The 17,758-nt window shown below is 45.1% G+C and overlaps 5 protein-coding genes across 5 annotated transcripts; 2 read left to right on the forward strand and 3 right to left on the reverse strand.

Annotated features, from left to right (window-relative positions):
• Positions 1 to 1,632: 1,632 nt before the first annotated feature.
• ATNIH1004_010597 (uncharacterized protein) lies at positions 1,633 to 3,052 on the forward strand (the record flags this gene model as incomplete). The annotated part of the gene is made up of 3 exons (XM_033575165.1): positions 1,633 to 1,637; positions 1,706 to 1,875; positions 2,559 to 3,052. 3 exons carry the CDS (start codon positions 1,633 to 1,635, stop codon positions 3,050 to 3,052), a joined length of 669 nt encoding a protein of 222 aa, XP_033423183.1.
• Positions 3,053 to 4,035: 983 nt separating this feature from the next.
• Positions 4,036 to 4,357, reverse strand: ATNIH1004_010598 (uncharacterized protein; the record flags this gene model as incomplete). The annotated part of the gene is made up of 3 exons (XM_033575166.1): positions 4,036 to 4,112; positions 4,174 to 4,231; positions 4,280 to 4,357. The coding sequence occupies 3 exons, from the start codon at positions 4,355 to 4,357 to the stop codon at positions 4,036 to 4,038; spliced, it is 213 nt and encodes a 70-aa protein (XP_033423184.1).
• Positions 4,358 to 8,720: 4,363 nt separating this feature from the next.
• ATNIH1004_010599 (LLM class flavin-dependent oxidoreductase) lies at positions 8,721 to 10,049 on the reverse strand (the record flags this gene model as incomplete). Its single annotated transcript, XM_033575167.1, has 1 exon — positions 8,721 to 10,049. The coding sequence occupies one exon, from the start codon at positions 10,047 to 10,049 to the stop codon at positions 8,721 to 8,723; it is 1,329 nt and encodes a 442-aa protein (XP_033423185.1).
• A 4,048-nt stretch (positions 10,050 to 14,097) lies between these two features.
• Positions 14,098 to 15,104, forward strand: ATNIH1004_010600 (aromatic alcohol reductase; the record flags this gene model as incomplete). Its single annotated transcript, XM_033575168.1, has 2 exons — positions 14,098 to 14,139; positions 14,190 to 15,104. 2 exons carry the CDS (start codon positions 14,098 to 14,100, stop codon positions 15,102 to 15,104), a joined length of 957 nt encoding a protein of 318 aa, XP_033423186.1.
• Positions 15,105 to 15,590: 486 nt separating this feature from the next.
• Positions 15,591 to 17,517, reverse strand: mirD (putative MFS siderophore iron transporter; the record flags this gene model as incomplete). The annotated part of the gene is made up of 4 exons (XM_033575169.1): positions 15,591 to 16,522; positions 16,570 to 16,912; positions 16,965 to 17,235; positions 17,288 to 17,517. The coding sequence occupies 4 exons, from the start codon at positions 17,515 to 17,517 to the stop codon at positions 15,591 to 15,593; spliced, it is 1,776 nt and encodes a 591-aa protein (XP_033423187.1).
• Positions 17,518 to 17,758: the final 241 nt, after the last annotated feature.

Raw genomic sequence — 17,758 nt, forward strand, 5'->3', positions numbered from 1 at the left:
CTTGACAAATATCTTCCCTCTAAGACTCTCCAGTGGTGTCGTACGCAGCTGTTGGGGATAGGGTTTAACCCTAAAAAGCTACTACCAATTCCTCCAGCTAAGAGTATAACTCCTTTTCGTACGATTTATTTGTTATTTCGGGAGAGAGTGTATCTATATATACAGTCTTATTACTAACTATATCTTTGGTTATCCGAGCCACCTATAGGAGCCTTTAATTGGGAGCTATTATCCTAAAGGTGGCGTCCGATAGTATACTGTGGCTTTAGTCCAGTTTATAATTATTTGTTCCCACAGTTACTATATAGACTAATATTAAACATTCTTCTCTCCTTAAGAATTCTATCTTCTTCTTTATTCTTTTCTTTAACTCCTCCGTACGAAGTGTACAATAGTAGTAGCCTGGACTCCCTTTTATTTAAAGGCACCACAGCCTTATACTAGAGAGTATTGCAGGACTTGTGGTGCAGTTAAGCCTATTAATCTTACTAATTCTCCCCTTCTACCTCTTCTTCTACTCTATCTTTCTCCACAGCCCAAGCTGCTCCAAGGTTTAAATCCTATGGCCGTATGCAAGGAGATAAGGATCCTTAATAACTTGTAATTATACAAACACGAAAATACCAGGAACTAAAGGATTTTAAAGCCACTGTTAGCTTCTATCTGGAGGTAATTAAGAATCCTCCTAAACTAAAACAGCGTACGAGCCGGCAGCATCTATATAAATTATTTTAAAGTTAAGAGTTAAAAAAAAAAAAACTAACTTTTAAAAAAATAATTAAAACTAGACTGTCCAATCGATGGATAAGAAGTATCTAGGAGTTTATTAAAAGAACTTACTTCCTAGGATACATGCTTTTTCCTAATATTTGTACAATCCTAATAATAACTTACACCTAGCCACCGGGCTTCAAAATAAGCATGCAATCTACTTGACAAAAAATGCAGATTACAGCCAGACAATTAGGCAATTACTACAGGGTTGGTTCTAGACATCTAAGCAAGAGTATACTATATATGTTGTTATTCTTTGTACACAGCCTGACTTGCAAAATAAGCCAAGGCATATAGTAAAAAGGGAACCAGTGGAAATAGAATTAAAAGATCCTTTTAATAATAACCTAGATCTTTTTGTACTAGCAATATCACCATCTCCTTCTCTATTTTCTCCTCCTTTGCCTGCTGTACAAGCAGATTCAGAGTCTCCTTCCACACGGAATTTCTCTCTGCAGCCTTTTTCCACGCGGCATTCCTCTCTGCAGCCTTCTTCCATACAGTGTTCCTTTGTACGACCTTCCAAGCAGTTATTACCCCAGCAAAAGCGATTAGTAACATCCCAACCTGAGCGTCCTGGTATTCGTACGCGGAGGAATAATGGTGACTTGGATAAGGAGGACAAGGATCGTATAAGGGAGCACGGTCCTTTGCTGTACGGTCTTTAATTTGGAGATTTAATTAGTTAGCCAGTTAATTTATTCAGTTGGTTAATCTTTATATATATAAAGTAAAATAAAAGAGGTTGCTTAGTTGTATACTATATTTTTATTTATTTACTAGTAAACAGTTTTTATCTCCTCTTCTTGTTTTTCTCCCTCTTTATCTTCAACCACCACCACCACCACCACCACCATTATGGCGTACAGGAGGATCAGGCAAGTTTGCATAGCTTTATAGAGGACATGCTAACATTTTCTCTGCGTACAAGTAATCAGAACCGTCTCCGCTGTCTCCACGCTTCTCTCCCTCCTGTAATCGATCTAGATCCATCTCCAGCTCCTGTGGAGGAGCAGCTAGATGGGCATTTTACCCAGCTTCTGGCAGCTACACCCCTGGCCAGAATCCTGTCCTCCCTGTGGGAGGATAAATGCTGGCACCGTTCGTACATACTAGTGAAGGAAGGCAGTTGCTGGCATATAATAGTGCACCCGTGGCTTTTATACGCGGCAGTATAATAGCACGGCAAATAAAGCAACACCGGCCTTCCTACATCAATGCCCTGCTTATTCAGTTACGTGGAATAATATTGGCTAAGCCTTGTACACGTTGCCGCACCGTACAGGGTGGATACCCATTTCCTGAATATTGCCATGTACCAGGCGCCTTCGGTGGAGCATGCGCCAACTGTAAATGGCCTAACAAAGCCAGTTAGTGCTCTGTATGTGATGGGCTGTGGCAAGATATTAGACATAGTCTCCTAGCACCTGCGCCAAATGGGGGTTAACCAGGGGGGACTGCTTAAATCTCCAATCAACTTGGATCCGGATGAAGGGGTGCCGGGAATCTAATTAACTTGGACCCGGAGGAGGGAGAGGGGGTTGAGAACCCGATTATTCTTTAAAGTAAGTGATTTTTTTGTACATGTTTCTATGCACCAGCACCATCACCAGCATGTCCCAGCCGTACGGGCCCTGTGTACGGCACCTAAGCATGGCTTGCACCTCTATGCGGTGCTTAGGACTAGTAACCGGAAGGTGAAACCAAGCAAGCCACCTGATATGCCAAAGTTTCTCACCTAGGTGTGGTGGTAGATTCTGCCGGCAATATAATTAGAAATTTAGTTTTGATCATTTGGCCATATCCGTCCGCCGTACGACCTCAAGACAGTAAGGGTTTCGCTGCGCTTGGCTGCCGGTTTGCTATTCTTCCACCCCAAACTGCCCCTATCATTATCGACAAAGACATACTCCAGCTTCGGAGCTTCACTACACGTCTGCGCAACATTTTTTCGCCACGAAATCTAACCCAATATGTGGCAACACCCATCTTGGGCGATGTAGCTCAACCACCCGTGATAAGCTTGAAACCGCGTCAACATCCAGCTCACGCGGTAGATCTCCTTCTCACGGTCTCTCCGGGAGTTCTCGTGCACCTGCAGGGTGTCCCTGATCTCCACGTCGGACGGCTTCTTATTCGGATCGCAGTGACGGCGCGGTGGATTGCGCTCGCCAGATCGGCGGCACTCTCCACGGCCGTGGCACCGCCAAACACTGCGTTGGGCGTGACTTATGCACCGAATGATTCTGTCAGCCAGCTGAATACGCGTATAGGCTAGTATCACCGATCATATGATAATGTGGATCTGCATTGAAAAGTATAAGGTCTCTCAAGTCTCTAACTATCTGAATTTTTCTGGAGAAGAGAATAAAAATGTGAAAAAACAAAGGAAAAAGTTGGACAGAGCTGATGCTGAATAATGAGTAATATTGGCACACTTTGGTTGACAGATTTCATTTGTGACGCCGAGCTCAGGAGGTGTCGCCATAAAAGTTTGGGCATTCATGAGAGCGCTCATTAGATAGTATTTGAGGCAGTACTCCGTATAGATACTATCAAATACGGTCCTTAGTAGGCTACGTGCGTGTAGCTGTTATAATGTTCTTCTACCCCCTTTCCTCTGAACCATAGTGATGGTGTCGAGGTCTCTTCAATTGCATTCAACCACGCTGAGAGTTTTCTTGGTGTGAGGAGCACCTCTCAGCCAGCCGACCTTATGTTTTTGAAAAGTGCGGATCTTTCTTCCCTTACAATCACTGTACACTGGCCCATTGGATGCGCAATGGAGTCGTCCAATCTAATGCCGTTATTCAAAGATGTTATCGACCCACTTCCAAGCATGTGGAAACAAAAGTGTTTCTTCGTGCATTAAAGATGCCGGTAGGCCCATGGGAAGACGATAACCTGTGGAAAAATATTCGTGGGGGAAAGGTATACAAGCGATAGCTTCAAGATGTATGCTATCCTAGCGAGTCGGTACTACTAAATTATATTTCTCAGCTCGAATAGGCTGACCTTCGAGCATCAGTCAATGCATCGCCATTATATCTCTTCGGGCTTATTTCCCAGTTGGTAAAGTACAGCATCCAATTGATTAACTTGATCGCACTTCGGCGCAGCTTTTATTCTTGACTGCTTCCTTCCTTTACACACTGCCGCTAAGGCATCTATGAAGCCTGATATCTCGACAGGAATTACAAGTTCTTATTAATTCCCATCTAAGATCGATATACAGAGTAATATGGTACAATAACAACTCCCCTATTCATCCTCGGCCAACCAATTATGGTCACCTAGTTCACAGGCTTGCAAATACCCTGGGGCTTGTTCTTCTCTTGCTGTTTTTCTATTAGTGAATGTGGGCTAGGAGTAGGAGAGGAAGAACTACCAAGCAGAAACCACCTTTCTCGCAAATGCCCATCTTGCCATCTTTTGTGCAGGGCTGGCCGGTAGCGATCTAGACTGTGATTAGCCATGCTCAGGGACTATATTCAACGTCTCGTACCGTCTTCGTGCCATCCGCGACCGGGACGGAGAGGGCGGCACCAATGAGGGTGAGGGTAGTAAGGAGCGAAATCTTCATTGTTTTGATTAAAAGAGTGACAGGGTTGTAGAGTACAAGAATGTAACGAGAGAGTACAAGAACGTAATGAGAGAGATCAATGAATGACGCTGGTTGAGCAAGATGTTCTGGGTATACGGGCGAGATATTTATCTCTGATCTGGGCCTGGGAGCGACAGGAGAGTCTCTCCTTTCTTGCGCACGGTGCTGAGAGACTTACGTGTGTTGTCAATAGTGTCTTGTCGGATGGTGATGATCTTCTAGTCGATAACTAGATATGGAATTAAACAAAATCTTGATATACATGCTGCCCACAACGCACTTACCGTACTCAACATGACCAATACTTATTCCAGCATGTACTTGTCATATGATTATATCTAGTCATACGCTATACTTCTATTTCTATCGATACATTAGTCGCCATAAATTCTCTATTTGTATCATGACAGAAACCTCGACAGGTGGTTAGGCGCTAGTTAAGGATCGTCGCAACATGGATCCCCACCCACTAGTCAGGCAATGATGAACTTCCCCTGGATCTTGGCCCTGTCAGTGCGAGCCACTCCGTTACGGCAAGCCATTAGGACAAAAGTTTAAAAACTAATTTTTCTATCCGGTGACTGAGTTTTTGCCGGCAGAATACAGAATAACATGCTTTGATTTATATTTAAACAGATTTTAATATTCCACTAGGAGAATAGAATACAGTATATATCTATTCAGGCTTGCTTAGCTTCACCTATAAAGGCTACTAGTCCTGAGCACCACAAAGAGGTGCAAGCCATTGCCCAGGTAAAAACACAAAAGCACAAAAATGCCAAACACCATACACCAAACGCCAACCAACGCCGTACGCCAAAAGGGAAGAACACACTTAAACAATAACAATAGCATTCTCTGGAGAAGAACCTGGCGCCGGTAGCGTACGATCCCCAGGAGTGTCTGCAGGGCTACCAGTATTATCTAAGGGTGCCTCTGGTTTATTATCTCCTGGATTGTCCTCTCCTCCTGATCGTACGGAGCAGCGACTAGTATGGTCACGCCATTTACAATTGGCACAAGCTCCACCAAAGTGGCCTGGAACCCGGCGACACTCTGGGAACGGACGATAGCCTGGCTGTGCCAGCCTACAGGCCAAACACGGCACGCCTACCGTACGACCGCGAGATTGGATTAGGAGGGTATTTATATATAAAGGACAATAGGATAGGATCTAATGTCCAGAGATACACCCCCGTACGAACCGGACATCTTGACCTAGACAGGCCAAAACTGCCTGGCCTGGTAGGCTGTGTACCCAAGGTGCAAGCTGCTGTCCCCCAATAGGGAGAACAGGATCACCCTGGGAGACCTCCACTGTAATTTCTTAAATCTCCTGCTTAGGCTGCCAATTAAAACCACCCGTTGGCTTTGTAAATAAGCTGAGTATTGGTTAAAGCCCACTTTTAATATAAATCCTTATACGTTAACACAAATCAATAAACATTGTATAATAAGGTGAAAACTAATTACTATCTAAGTACTTAGAAGGGTTATTTAGACTAAAGCCAAGCTCAGAAAGTTTGCTTATATACCCAATTATATGTTTCTTGAGGGAGGTATTTATTAGAATCTATAAATTTATTAGTATATTTTATATATAATTAATTAAAAAAACTTACCCCAGGCTTAAACCTCACTCTGTAGAGTCTGTAAAAGGTCTTTATTAAATACGAAATACCAAAATCCTGTATACTATCTACAGGGAAATAATAGTTCATATATGGCTTGCCATGAACTAAATGCGGACGAAGCTTTTATTTCCGAATAGAATAATTATTCCATGTTTGTACGAAGGAAAAAATTTCTGTTCGAAGGATAGGCATATAAATAGTAAAAAGAGCAATCTAAGAAGGCAGATTATCTTAAGAAAAAAGCCCTTCTTCTTGAAGAGATATAAAAAAGTCCTATTAAAGTTAGCTCCTTGTACAAAGAAATAGGGAATAACATTTTACCTTCCAGTGCCAAAGTAAGCCCCTACTTAACTATAGCCACCAGGCCTTAATCTTTAATTCGCTGTGCTTGTACCGTATATATAGCAATCTCTAATAGAGATGTCTGGGTTTGTTGGTTGTTAAAGCTTATGTTAAGCTTCAGCAAGAAGAGGTGTCTTATTTCCACGATCAGACTGTACAAATCAAGGTATTTTTTAGTAACCTGTATAATATCTAAAACTACCGTAGAATACTAACAGCCGTACAAGAACTAATGCCGACGTAGACCCAGATAATATATCTTAAATATGCATTAATAGCAGCATAGATCTTAATTTTATAAGGGGCAAGTTTCAGGTAGCCATTAATTAACTATATATAATTAGGCCCTGGAACAATATATGCTTCTCTATGCTGCTGCAAATTATATAAATATCTTTAAACCGACGCAGGATTAAGCGTACGATAGATTAAAAAAAGAGGCGATCCCTAAGAAAAAAAAAAAAAATTAATTTTTGGAATCTAATATTCGTACGAAGAGCTTACCAAGTAACTATAAACCCTTGGCTTTGTATATAATAATAAAGCTAATTCTTTTCCATAGCCTTTAATTTGGCCTTTTTTAATCTGTTTTTGCAGTTCTTCTATAACATTCTTAACCTGTTGCTGTAAAATCATAGGATTCTTCGTACGACGGTAAAGCCCAAGGTAATAATAGATATATTTAAGTGTCCGAGGCTTTATATCCTACCCTTTAAGATTTAGTACACGGAGAAGTTCCTTTTCTTTAAGACCTACTTAAAAAAAAGAGAATCTTTATCTGTGAATAAAAACTGTTTTAGACCTTAATGTACAATGCTTTTTATTAACTCCCCAAGTCTTTAAACAGCCATAGATTGTACTCGCTTGAACATTAATTCTATATTAAGCTTCAAGGTATTTCGCAATATCTTTATAAGACTTCTTATTCTTATATAGACTAGTAATCTCAGCTTTATAAGGCTCTAATTCAATAGAAGGACGAGGCATCTTGTAATTAATATAAAGAAATAATTACTCTTAGTTAGATGTTATTATTTTCTTTTATCTTCACCGCTACTTTATTACTATTAGTTAAAGCGGTACAGAAAGCGGTAAAGGGACTTCGGCTAAAAAATTAGTTTTTAAACTTTTGTCCTAATGGCTTGCCGTACTCCGTAGCTCAGTCCTTTATTTGAGGCAAGTGATAGTCCAATGCCTGAAATCCAGACCACCACGGCCCTGATGACGATCTCGGAATGCTACCAAACAAGCCGATATTATGAATCCGGGTAAGTCGGTTAAGCAAGGAAATGGCAGGCAGGCATGTGGATTCTAGAACCACGGTATAACAATTGTCTGGCTATTTTATTTTATTTTTGGTTTAATTTTTGGAGCCAACAACATATGAGAAATAGTCGATTCAGTGGAGTTAGGAGACAAGGCTGTTACGGCCACTATACAGAGTAGTATGGGGTGCTGATACTTATAATTCACAAGTTTATGAAATTTTAGGTCTCTATTAAATCTTCTTGTTTATGGATATGACTTGACAATATATATATTCCGTTGTCTGGTACCAAGCTAAATCCTGAACGTTATCACGAACCGATACTCGAGTATTTTTATTTAATAAACAATAAACAAGATGAGTACTGTCATGTATCCATTTAAACAAGAATTTTTTGTTATTTACTCCGTAGATACGACTGAGTCCCTCCCAGGTAGTGGTCAATACAATGCCAAGACTCGGTTCACTGCATGGGAGCATTTCCCCTAATCCCTTGCTACGTGTTCAGGCTAGAATATGGCCTCACGCCTTCAAGCCATGGTTCATGGGAATCCTCCGCGACCGTGGAAGCGACGCGCTCTCCTCTGTCGTACACCACCGCAGTACGCTCGTCCATGTGCCAGAAGGACATCCTCCGCAGAATTTATCTCCAGTCGGTTGATAGCAAGGTGACACCCCGGCACCGGAGTGAACGACCGAATTTGACACCCAACCAGCCACCGGACCATCCCATCAAACTAGAAACATAACGCCTACTCGATCCCGACCCTCGTCTAGCCACCAACAGGCGATGTCGAGCTAGTTCTGAGGGCCCCTGTGCGTCGTTGGCGGTACACTTTTCCACCGGGCGGATTTCTTTCCCTAAAGTGATTGGCAAGGCAAGAACACCATGTCTTGCTTGGGATCCATACAGTCTGTACAGTCTGCATGGAAACTCTTATCGGCCTAAGCAACAGTTTATTTGCGAAAGATTACATTTCAACTGCCATATACTGTTCCAGAGAAGTCACGACTCTCATAGGTCAATACGTACGTTTATACGATCGGCAAAAACAAGGACATCCATCTTGCAGGATATTTTTTATCTTCTACTTAGGTCCTACACAAAAAACCGATTCTCAGGGCGGGGAAGTCCCAGATGTTCGCGCAATGTTGTGCCCTCATAGTCGCGACGGAAAATCCCCCGACGCTGTAGCTCCGGAACCAGCCTCTGGGTCACATCGTCGAGCCCCTGAGGCAAGAAGGGGAACGTGATGGTGAATCCATCAGCTGCCTCGGTCGCAAGCCATGTCTCCCATTCGTCGGCGATGGTCTCCGGGGTACCGACAAAAGCCAGTCCAGAATAGCCACCGTATCGCTGCGCCAACTGGCGCACGGTCAGTCCCTCCTCTCGAGCCAGCTGCACAACAGCCTCGCGGCTGGTTTTGCTAGCATTTGTCTCGGGCAGGTCTGTCGGTAGGGGCCCGTCGGGATCGAACCCGGACACATCGGTTCCCAAGGCGACCGACAACGAGGCCACCGTGCTGTCGTAATGGACCATGCTGTCAACACGCAACCGTTTGGCCTGAGCATCCTCGACAGTGTCGCCGATCACAACGAAGGCCGCGGGCAGGATTTTCACGTGCTGTGGATCGCGCCCGGCCGCCTTCGCCCGCCCCTTGATGTCGGCATACAACGCCTGGCCAGCTTTCAGGTCGCGAGGCGAGCAGAACACTGCCTCAGCCGTTTCGGCTGCCAACTGTCGCCCGGGCTCAGATTGTCCGGCCTGGATAATAACCGGCCAACCCTGCACAGGTCGGGCGATATTGAGTGGACCCCGAACCCTCAGCTCGTCCCCCTGGTGGTCCAACACGTGCAACTTGTCCGGGTCGAAGTAGAGGCCGCTCTGTTGATCCCGGATAAAAGCATCGTCTGCGAAACTATCCCACAGCCCCGTGACCACCTTGTAGAACTCACGGGCACGTTTGTAACGTTCCCCGTGCTCTCGATGTTCATCGCGGCCGAAGTTCTTTGATGACTCGGGGTTGCCGGTGGTGACAATATTCCAGGCGGCCCGACCGTTACTGAGATGGTCTAACGACGCAAAGCGACGGGCCACATGGTATGGTTCGTCGTACGTGGTGGATGCAGTCGCTGCGAGCCCAATCTTTTCGGTCACTACCGACAAGGCAGAGAGGAGCGTGAATGGCTCGAACGAGGTTACTGTGTGGCTACGCCGCAGGGCATCAACCGGCATATTCAGCACAGCCAGATGATCAGCCATGAAGAATGCATCGAATTTGGCATCCTCCAGCTTGCGGATAAAGGACTTGAGATGCTCTAGATTGAAATTAGCGTCCGGGTATGCCCCGGGATAGCGCCAGGCACCGGTATGCAAGCTGACGGGCCGCATGAACGCAGTTAGATGGAGAGACTTGTGCTCAGGCATGTTATATTTGATGTGATGAAGCAGTGGAAATTAAATAGTTAGAGCTTGTTGGCATGACATTGGTCGATACAAGGTCCCTGATGAAATCCAGGGTTGATATATAGACACCGAGTGGTGCTGACAAATAGTGAAGGCGATCACGACATCAGTGCAGGATGGGCGTGATTGATTATGGCATAGTAATCCAACTCGGCCCATCCGGGTTTGATCTGAACCAGCGATTATTTCATTGCCTTATTATGTTACTTTTCGTGTCAGTCACTTACGGTGTAGAATCCAGGTCGCATCAAGTCAAAGACCATAATGGAAAAACTGATTGTAAAGACCTCAGAAATTCAAAGATATACGAAAATTCTGTAAAGCCTTTGAGGAAGCTATGATCGTGTTCAATATAACTGGTGGCTCTATGCTGCCCCTAAAAGCGATCACTGACTTTGTAGGCGTCAAGCTGCGCATTAGAGTGTTTTAGGCGGTATTCGGTGGTATTCCTTTCCTGGCCGATCTAAATCCGTCTGGAATGTAAATCATCCATAAATTGCACAGGACTAGAGACTCAGCTCTTCTCAAATTCCTAAGAAAGGTGTTAATAGTAATCTGACTAAATTGACAGAGAGTATGTATGCTTCTATTATAATACGGCGGGCAAATGTACCTACTCTATATCCTAATACCACAGTCTTTTGAATGTTCAGCCGTCTGGCTCTCACGGGGTTTCTTTTACAACAGGATGTCAGCCTGTTCTGGGCTCCTATTTATCTGCCGGTGGGCAAAGCAGCTTGTGGACTAGCAGGGGTGAAGATCAAGTCTAGACATATCCCTCCATATGCAGGCTCCAAATATTGAAGAAACTCGTCATATTTTTATACACAGTACTTTAATAACAGGAAAACAATACCAATTTACAACAATCACGAAAACAGCACTTTTGATCTGGATGGCCCACACGCTCTTACGTGGATGAAATCAACCCATACTGTACATCTCAACACGTGGTAGACAACAACGTCAATCTGCAGCCGGTCAACGACTTGACCAATGAGCCACGTTCTCATGCTTACCACTATGCATGATAGACCAGGTCAAGGCTATCGATATCTCCATTTGCCCTTCCAACAAAACGCAGAAGCTGTCCATCTCATTTCAGATTGATACCGTTACACCAACCATCGGTACCTCCCGCTGCAAAGTAGTTGGCCCCATGAAATCGAACGGAATCCACGCGCTCATGATCCTTGGGTTCCACGGAATATACCTGCATCGGGAGAGTCTTCTCGTTCTTGCCAAAGCTATATCTTGTGTGCATTGTCTTGGCGGATTGGGATCCCAGGTTAGTTTGATAACCTCGAACCTAGTGAAGCGGAAGTTCTTTCAGAACAGTAAATTTATTGGCGACGCCCTCGCCCAAGCCATACCATGCGTCAATGTGCCGCACTGGCTTATTCTTCTTCTAGGCACTGTCGTGCGATTGATCTCAACCTTCAGGATTACCAAAAGGGCCGAACTCGATGGGCTCTGACGTGGTGTGGGATGATAGTAGTCAGAATGAGATATAGTGATTGTAACCTGTCTTAGAACAGTATAGGTTTGACAAAGGAAAAGACCAGCTGCTGCGATGGGTGCATTCCACCGGAATATATACTGCTAGCCTACCTCCGACAAGATGGATGCTGTTTCTCCAAATTCAACCCTGGCCTTCCGATGCTAATATCTGTCTGCTAAACATGATGTCTCATGTCTGGAGGAGAGCTATCTTCGGTGGATTTCCACTCTTTTTTTCATGGCGAGGTATTCTGGTTCAACTGGACTTGTGGCGAAAAATAAACAGAGTTGACCGTTGAGACCCATGTGGAAGTCTTGCCAGGAGAATAAGATTTCATCCACACATACTAACGGTCCGAAACACAATGGATTAATCTAGGCATCACCCGCAACTTAGAGAACTCGGCATTTTTTATCCGCAGTTGAATGATACGGATCTATGAATCCTGGATTGTATTGACAGCTAGCAGTGTGGTAGTCTGTTATACACTTGTCGAGATGTTCCAACTACACATTGATGCCACGGTTGGTATATGCATCAGAAGTAGAAAATTTTGAGATGATTGAAAATTCGGTTGATCTGGTGATGCTCACATTTAGTCCGCCAGGGGAAGTATGTAGGGCTCAGTCTTGTGGTTCTCCTTACTCTCGTTGCCGCATGCTCGACGTGACTTTCATCCATAAGACATCACAATCGGAAAACCTCACTTCTATATTCTCCGGACAAGACACACTTTGACTCTAGTGAGCACACTGGCTTTGGAGTTCATCATCTCCCGAAAAGGTTGCAGATGAGATCAGCTCATCAAAGTAGTCTTGGTGCCAAAGCCTTGTCGTTCTATTATCAGGATGCTACGCTCTTATTGGCGAATTCTAAATTTTACGGGCTTGCATATTACCGGGTTTAATCTACCCCCGGCCTAACTCCGTCAGTACGGACAGAGCATCACAATAGCCCCAGATACTATTTTGCCACTCGTATATTCGCGCTTGGAATGATCTCGAACACGCTATCGCAGTGCTGAGCCGGGATCCATCCACGAAGGCAAAGCTAAAGGAGAGATTAAAGATATTGAACTAGTGAGACTTCCTTTGATATACCCATAGCCACCATGACAACCATATCCAGTCTCGACTTATTTTGCCTATCACCGAACCGATAGACCAAGGATGTACTTCTCATGGTGACCGATGTCATTTGTCATCGGTTTATCAATGCCCAGCTGGTAGCGGATGAATTCGCTGCCCATGGTTATTTTGTTGTCATGCCGGGTCTCTGCAACATCATGGATTGGCTATAGAATCACCTACCACAGCATACAGAGTCTATCATCTGCTGTTCTTACAGCTGCTAGCGCATTGGTGGTGTCGGCTACTGCTTCAGCGGGAAATATGTATATTGCTCTCTTAAACCAGGGAGCTAAGTGTTGGCTTCTTTGCTCATTCCATGATGGTGGAACCAAATGAGCCGAGGGGGGTGGAAGGGGCCCTGAGTATTGCTGCTGCAGCTTTCTTTCTCGTATAGCTCTGCGACTTTTAACGAGTTTGAAAATTTTGTTTTCACCACTGCAAAACGTCACGAGAGCGAGGGGATCCTTTATAAAATGGAGATTCCCTACCGGATCGATGCATTTTCATATGCTGAACATGTTTTGAGGGACGCCGGGACGTGTCGCAGGGTCGTCAGAAATACTATGCCAAGGAGTAGGCATTTTCCAGGCTGTCTCGTGGTTTAATGAATACACTAATGAGTAAGTAGATAGATAGTAGTTAATATATACGTTAGTAGTCCATAAATAAATGTATGCATAAATAAAGGTCGACCTAGGGCTAAAATATAGGCACGTGGATTCAGTTAATATAGGGGTCTTGTAGAACCCTTTGGAAGTAGCCCTAGGATATGATTTCGTACGTAGGTGGGTTAAATTGAGCCTCATTTACTGGGCCAATTCTTCAAATTGACTATAGTCTACTTTCTTTTTGTAGTCCTGTCCATTTCTTTCTGCTCTCTATCTTTTGTTTTTGTTGTTCGGCTCAGAATTACCGAATAACAAGAAATATGCTCTAGTGTACCAAACACTGGAGTATGTACACAGCATTCTATTTGGATATTATCTACGAAGCTTCCTCCATAAGAAATGCTCGTACTAGCTATTTAGAATAATTATAGCGACATCATCGTAGGTCTTGTCTCTCTGGTTCATTATCGAGTCGTGCGTCTTAGACTAGGTATCTTTTGTATCAAACGGTCTGTATAGTTTCCAGCAAAATATGCATAGGCAGAACACAGATTACCAGATAACACCTCAGTATATTCTACAAGGTTGATCCAGCCCCAGCATACTCCAGGAACTGCAGGATGTAAGTCCGAGGCCGAATGCATCGTCCGCTGTAAACTCCGTTAACTCCGCCCCGGCCCATATAAATCCTATACGTTCTTCCGGCCTATTCTGCTTAAAGCATATAGAAAACTGGACTTAGAATTTATTATATTTCTATTGCATTAGCTATGGCTCAAGAAACCTATATTGAAAAAGTGGCCATTGTCGGCGTAAGTAACCCTGCCCCCTGTCTTACCCTGACTGACAAGAATGAACACAGGCTGCGGGGCATATTGGCTCACACTTCACTCGAGAGCTTCTCAAAACGGGAAAACACACCGTCACCGCGATCACACGCGCAGGGAGCACCAGTTCCATTCCTGAAGGAGTCCGGCGCGTTGAAGTGAACTATGATGACCAAGAATGTCTCGTGAACGCACTCAAGGGACAACAGTTCCTGATCATCACCTTGTCTGTGACCAGTCCTGCAGACTTGCACAGCAAGATTGTCAAGGCCGCCTCTGACGCAGAAATACCATATATCATGCCAAACGTCTACTCGACCGATCTGCAAAACAAGTCCGTCAGCGAGGATGTAATGTACGGCGCGGCTGCCCTCGAGCGATGTAAGGAAGTCGAAAGACAAGGGAATACAGCGTACATCGCCATGAACTGCGGCTTCTGGTATAACTGGAGTCTGTTATTAGGTGAGTCGTTCTTCGGTTTCGATCTGGAGAAGAAATCAGCGACATTTTTCGACGACGGCAAGAACCGGATTACCTCATCCAGCGAGTCTCAATGTGGTCGCGCTGTCGCGGCTCTTCTAAGTCTGCCGGAGAGGAAGGTGGCAGAGTGGAAAAATAAATTCTTCTACGTCGGTAGTTTCACGTGTACCCAGCGGGATATACTTGATAGTATCCATCGTGTCACTGGGACGACTGATGCTGACTGGACTATCTCTTATGAATCTTGTCAGAAGAGGTACCAGGATGGGTTGGCTGAGATGCAGAACGGGGTTAATTCGGGATTTGCTAAGGCTTTGTATGCAGTGTCCTTCTCGAAGGATGCAGGGGGTGATTTTGAATCCACGAGAGGGTTGGCTAATGATGCCATTGGATTGCCGAAGGAGGACTTGGATGAGGTGACAAAGAAAGCGCTGACAACTGCGGTGCCTGCGGTGCCGAAAGTTGTTTGATAGCTTCAAGAGTGACTGTGGATACAGTATGCTGCGAACTTGAAGATGATTTTGTAATATACGTTGACTCTCACGGTGAATAGCGCTGCCGCACTGCTCAGCTTGTCCATATTAAATCATGTAGCATACGCTGGTTCTATTAATTAAATATTCTCCGTGGCTGAAAAACTGCATATTGTTTCCGGAATTGTATATAACTATATGGGGTATCAAATTAAGTATATAATTTGTTCGTAGTAATTGACAGAGCCTCCAGATATCTCAAAGTCGCCACCTTCTGGATTTAATTGCAAACGCTCGAACTTTTACAAGTAACCCTCATTTATAAAAATTGCAAATATTTTAAAATTATAACAAATATAACCACTGCATCTATGGATAGCCAGACATTGTCAAGCTCCGAGTAGAATTAATCACAAATAGCAGAATTGCCCCTAACATTGGCAAACATAGGCCGCCTAGAACACGACAGGTCACAAAAGACAGTTAGAACAAGACACCCTTTGTTTGCATATCTTTCGTGAGCTTGATGTCTCGGATCACCACCATCCAGATAAGAGAAAGAGCCATAATGCAGGTTCCCGCAATCAACATCTTACTTTGAGTTGAGGCATAAGCATAAGCAATGGCAGTTCGGACCGCCGAGCCACGTTCATAGCTGAGCTGAGTTTCGAGGGAATCATAGATCGCTTCCCAGTCAGGCAGTGCGGAGGCAGGAAGCCTACTCTTCAATGCGTCCGGCAAAGTGTGCGTCCAGATCGCACCGGAGATACTACTGCCGATGGCACCACCCATGGAACCAAAGCAATTCAGGAATGCCAGGGCCGAGGCAACATGGTTGTGATCACTCGCCGCCAGGACTGCCACCTGCTGACAGATAATCATAGTGCCACCGGCAAATGCAAGGAAGATCTGACACATGATGGTAAAACCGACGGACCAGTTGGGCTTCCGGAAGTAAATCATCAAGCCCACCCCAAGCAAGTAGAGAGGGACGGCGCAGAAAATCAGCCATCGAAAACGCCCAGTGAACTTGATCAGCAGACCGACACCGATGAGCCACACGCCGGACACTACGTCGAAGATGCTGTTGATGTACCCGGCTTTTGCCAGGCTCGTGCCGTACACAACCTGTAGGTACGATGTGAAGTAGACGTTCCAGCAGTAGTGAGCAATTTGGTATGTAACATCCAGGAGACAGGCACCGATAACCGTTCGGGAGACCAGAATCTTCCAGGGCAGGAAAGGCACTGGAGCAACAAATCGTTCTGCCAAGCCAAAGACAACGAGACAGACGACACCGAGAACCAGCATCGCAATGATATGAGCAGACTTCCATCCATCCTCTGCGGAACCGGCGATGGTGAAAGGGAGGAGGAAAAGGACTAGACCAGCCGCCAGGAGAAAGGTTCCCAGAACTGCAAAAATTAGCCATATATTGCGTTGCATGGTATGGGAGGCGTACGGTCAAACTGAATGATGTAATAGATGATACTCTGCATCCATGTCCGTCCGCTGTCCTCCTTGGGCTGCAGAAACCCGCGCTTCTTTGCCTTGGAGCGGTTGTACCGAAGTAGTGCAAACATCGGCACGGCAAATACGGGAAGGATTATGGAAAAGCAGCCATATGCCCATCGCCAATTAGCGGCATAGAAACCCTCGGCAGCCTTTGGGCCTGCATATGCGGTAATAATGTAGGGAGAGGAGGTGAATGCAAATGCAAGGCCCCGATCCCGCAACGATGATGTATCCGCCGTGATGACATCGATACTGAAGATCATGCCCGCAAAGCCGATACTGTAGAATACCTTGGGACAGTTAGCTTCTTGTCTCGCAGGAAACTTACGGAAGGTACTATACCTGTGCTGCACAGTAGGTTTCAATATTCGAGCATGTTGCTGACAATATCAATCCCAGGGTCGCGAATGAGGCCATGAACAGGAAACCAATCGAGCGGTCCCATATGTTCAACACTTTGGCCAACGGCATGTATGTTGCTGCGGACATTACACTGGACACAATCTGGATAACAGGAATCAAGGAGTGGGACTCAAAGCCGCTCGTCACGAAGGCCGAGAGATTAGCCGTGATGGAAGACTGGAAGGCGTTTACAAGGTACAAGAACCACATTCTGTGCATCCTTCGTCAGTTACCGTATCCATGACATTGGAGATAGATCTTACAGAATATAGGCTGCTCCTAAGGATAACTTGGTCCATGTGAGCGTGATAGCCTCCGCCTGTGTGACTCCATCCTGAGCAGCTTCGTCGGGAACAGTGTTGACCTGTTCAGCTGGGATCTTCGAACTGTCGTGAAGCCCATGTTCGGCGTCATTGAATCTGTCGTCTCCCTTTGGGCTAAGATGGCCCTCTGAGGAAGACGAGTGCGGGGATTTCAAAAACTTCTCCAACATCGTGAGATCGAACGAGATCTGTCACAATGGCCTGGTAGAAGAGGATTGCGACTTGGGAGGGATCTGCGAGGGACAAGCTCCCTCAAAACACTTTTTAGATTGAACTGGTGGATACTCGGGCCATCGTCTGGCGGCCACACCGGAAGCGAATCGGACCATGTCCAGCCATCTTTAGAGTCTAGTGCAGCAGCCACCGAATTGGCAAGCCGATACCAGGCAGTTGTACGCAGTATGGTCCGTG

The sequence above is a fragment of the Aspergillus tanneri genome (genome assembly GCF_003426965.1).
Source record: "Aspergillus tanneri strain NIH1004 chromosome Unknown AapTan_5_pilon_pilon_pilon, whole genome shotgun sequence".
In the NCBI taxonomy this organism is placed as follows: Eukaryota; Fungi; Ascomycota; class Eurotiomycetes; order Eurotiales; family Aspergillaceae; genus Aspergillus; species Aspergillus tanneri.